This window comes from Rhinopithecus roxellana, chromosome 12 (assembly GCF_007565055.1).
Source record: "Rhinopithecus roxellana isolate Shanxi Qingling chromosome 12, ASM756505v1, whole genome shotgun sequence".
Taxonomy (NCBI): domain Eukaryota; kingdom Metazoa; phylum Chordata; class Mammalia; order Primates; family Cercopithecidae; genus Rhinopithecus; species Rhinopithecus roxellana.
The window spans coordinates 105,833,023-105,836,799 of record NC_044560.1 but is presented as its reverse complement, the minus strand read 5'-3'; the positions used below and the strand labels follow the sequence as shown (position 1 = coordinate 105,836,799).

Here is a 3,777-nt window from a genome sequence, read left to right as displayed (position 1 = left end):
CCAAGAGAGGGTTTTGTTTGTTTGTTTGTTTGTTTAAGAGACAGGGTTGTCCAGGTTCAGTGGCTCATGCCTATAATCCCAGCACTTTGGGAGGCCGAGGCAGGTGGATCACCTGAGGTCAGGAGTTCCAGACCAGCCTGGCCAACATGTCAAAATCCCGTCTCTACTAATACAAAAAATTAAATAGGTGTGGTGGTGCGCACCTGTAATCCCAGCTACTCGTGAGGCTGGGGCAGGAGAATCACTTGAACCCGGGAGGCGGAGATTGCAGTGAGCCGAGATTGTGCCATTGCACTCCAGCCTGGGTGACAGAGCAAGACTCCATCTCAAAAAAAAAAAAAGAGACAGGGTCCACTCTGTAGCCCAGGCTGGAGAGCAATGACACAATCATGGCTCACTGAAGCCTCAACCTCCTGGGCTCAAATGATCCTCCTGCCTCAGGCTCCTCACTAGCTGGGATTACAGGCACATGCCACCATGCCCAGCTGATTTTTTATTATGTGTAGAGACAGGGTCTCACTATGTTACCCAGACTGGTCTCAAACTCCTGGCTTCAAGTGATTCTCTAGCCTCAGCCTCCCAAAGTATTAGGATTACAGGCGTGAGCCAGCATGCCCAGCCCCAGAGGGGGCATTCTAAGTGAGATCGTCCCGTGCCAAGGTCCTCTGCCACTTCTAACCTCAATTCCCAGTTCCCAGAGTGAGTATGAAACCCGACTCTGCCATTTCCCTGCTGTGTGACCTTGGATACATTCCTTAACCTCTCCAAGCTTCATATCTTTCTCTGTAAAATGAAAATAATAGTCCTGGCGCAGTGGCTCACGCCTGTAATCCCATCGCTTTGGGAGGCAGAGACAAGTGGATCACCTGAGGTCAGGAGTTCCACACCAGCCTGACCAATATGGTGAAACCCTGTCTCTACTAAAAATACAAAAAAATTAGCCGGGCTTGGTGGTACGCACCTGTAATCCCAGCTACTCAGGAGGCTGAGGCAGGAGAATCGCTTGAACCCAGGAGGCGGAAGTTGCGGTGAGCAGAGATCGTGCCATTGCACTCCAGCCTGGGCGACGTAGCGAGACTCTGTCTCAGGTAAACAGATAAAATAAATCAGGTCATGTTGTTATTATTATTTTTGTGTGTTTATTTTTTGTAGAGACAAGGTCTCGCTATTTTGCCCACACTGGTCTAAAGGTCCTGGGCTCAAGCGATCCTCCTGCCTCGGCCTCCCAAAGTGCCCGGAGTGCAGGTGTGAGGCACTGCGCCCAGCCTGGTTGCTATGATGATCAGGAATAACTCTGAAGTCTATGAAGGGTGTAGCCCCTGCAGCCTAGGGGTGGGGGATATTTGCAGACATGGGCTTTCTTTGAACAGATAGGGAAACTGAGGCACAGAGAGTGGAAGTGTCTTCCCAGAGGACACAGAGCACCTTGGCAGCAGAGCAGGGACCAGAGACCAGGTGAATGATCTCCTTCCAGATCTCTGTGAAGAACTAAAGTCAGATGGGGGTTATGGGCAGGGAGTGGGCCCTTTAAATCCTAAGCTCCACCTTTGCTTAGAAGAGTCTCTGGGCATTTTAAAAGGGGGTGCAGCTCCCTTCTGCTCTGGGAAACGCCTGCTGCCCTTGCCCACGGGCCCCCAGCCCCAGCCCTTCTCCAGTGGCCCACCACCCCTGCTTTGGTGCCATGCAGCTGCCACCCTTTGACATGTGGAAGGACTATTTCAACCTGAGCCAGGTGGTGTGGGCGCTGATTGCGAATCGGGGGCAAAGGCTGGAGACCCAAGAGATTGAGGAGCCAAGTCCTGGGCCCCCATTGGGGCAGGATCAGGGGCTGGGAGGGTCAGGGGCCAACAGGGGCCTGGGCACCCTGTGCAACTTCTGCAAGCACAACGGGGAGTCCCGCCACGTCTACTCCTCACACCAGCTGAAGACAGCAGACGGCGTGGTGGTGTGTCCCATCCTGAGGCACTACGTGTGTCCCGTGTGCGGTGCCACCGGTGACCAGGCCCACACGCTCAAGTACTGCCCGCTCAACGGTGGCCAGCAGTCCCTCTACCGCCGCAGCGGGCGCAACTCAGCCGGACGCAGGGTCAAGCGCTGAGGACCGTGAGATGTCCACCACCCGCACCCCTGACCCTCCTGGTCTGTCCCACCCAAGTCCCTAAACTCTCTCCTCCAGTCACCCAGCCCTTTGGAATTTCTGGCCCCCAGAACTCCACCCTGGCTGGATCCTGAAACAGTGGAGACTCCTGGGAGCCAGGCCAGCCCCGCCCCCTTGGACCTGTCAGCCCTCGGAAGCTCTGGCCTGTGGGCGTCCGAGGGTCCTTGGTGCGCGGGAACCCTTCCTGCATGGCCCTGTAGCGCCCTCTGGGCCCCGGTTCATGGATCTTTTGTCCTCGTGGGGCCTGCTGGTGACAAGAGCCCTGCCCCTTCAACTTCTCCGTTCCTTGTGGAGTTCTTGGATTTTTGAACCTCCAGGATTCCACCGTGCTGTCCCAAGCCAGCCATTAGGAGACACTGAATAAGGCTGGCTGAGAAGTGCCAACCCGAGAACTTCAAGATGGGATGTCAACTTAACACCAGCCTTCTCCACCTTCACCGTCCTGTAGAACCACAGTGTCATCGTGGACCACAGCAGTTCATTCCTTCCCTGACCTCAGCACCCATCCGTCAGGAGCTGAGTGGGACGCTGGAGAGCACCGTGTCACTGGAGGGCACGGTGTCTTCACAGGCTCACCTGGGGATGGAGAGTCATGGGGTGAGCTGACACCTTTCAATGCCCCCTGGTTGTTCTTCCGCTTGTTTAGCCCATTGCACTCGGCACGTGCCCCCATCCCCAAATCACCGATGGGTCCTTTTCCCCAGCAAGAAGCACATCTTTCGACCACCTCCCATGCGACCCCCCAAATCGTGATAGTTGACTAAAGGACTTTTTTTTTTTTCCTCCTGTATTTTTCATCCTCCAACTTTTAAGTCGAGGAACCGCCGATGAGAGAGGGGTTTGAGTACCCGGATGGGAAAGGCAACGGCCTAGCTTTTATTTTAGGGGCAAAGAAAAGAAGGACCCCAGTCAGATCTTAAGTTGTTCAGTTTTTGGCACAGGGCTGGGACCCTGTGTATTGAGCTCTGGTGAATAAAAAGGTTTTTCAGTCGTCTTTGAAATGGCTGTATCTGTTTCCGTCTTTGGTGTCTTTGGTTTGTCGCCCAGGCTGGAGTGCAGTGATGCGATCTCGGCTCACTGCCCGGGTTCAAGTGATTATCCTCCCTCAGCCTCTCCAGTAGCTGGGACTACAAGTGCGCCACACCACGCCTGGCTAACTTTTTTTTTTTTTTTTTTTTTTTTGCTACGGAGTTTTGCTCTTGTCACCCAGGCTGGAATGCAATGACGAAATCTCGGCTCACTGCAACTTCCGCCTCTCGGGTTCAAGCTATTCTCCTGCTTCAGCCTCCCGAGTAGCTGGGAATAAAGACATGCATCACCACACCCGGCCATTTTTGTATTTTTAGTAGAGACGGGGTGACCGAGTAGCCGGGACTACAGGTGCGCACCACCACACTCGGGTAATTTTTATTTTTGGTTTCTGTTTTTTCTTTATTGAGACGGAGTTTCGTTCTTGTTGCCCAGGCCGGAGCACCAATGGTGCAGTCTCAGCTCACTGCACCCTCCAGTTCCCAGGTTCAAGCGATTCTCCTGCCTCAGCTTCCCAAGTAGCTGGGATCACAGGTGCCCACCACCACGCCCGGCTTTTTTTTTTTTTTTTTTTTTTTTTTTTTTTTTGT

The 3,777-nt window shown here is 53.7% G+C and overlaps 1 protein-coding gene across 1 annotated transcript; it reads left to right on the top strand.

Annotated features, from left to right (window-relative positions):
• The first annotated feature begins 1,516 nt into the window (after positions 1 to 1,516).
• On the top strand, positions 1,517 to 3,159 carry NANOS2 (nanos C2HC-type zinc finger 2). Its single transcript, XM_010377451.2, has one exon. It carries the CDS (start codon positions 1,682 to 1,684, stop codon positions 2,096 to 2,098), a length of 417 nt encoding a protein of 138 aa, XP_010375753.1. The 5' UTR covers positions 1,517 to 1,681; the 3' UTR covers positions 2,099 to 3,159.
• The last annotated feature ends 618 nt before the right edge of the window (positions 3,160 to 3,777 follow it).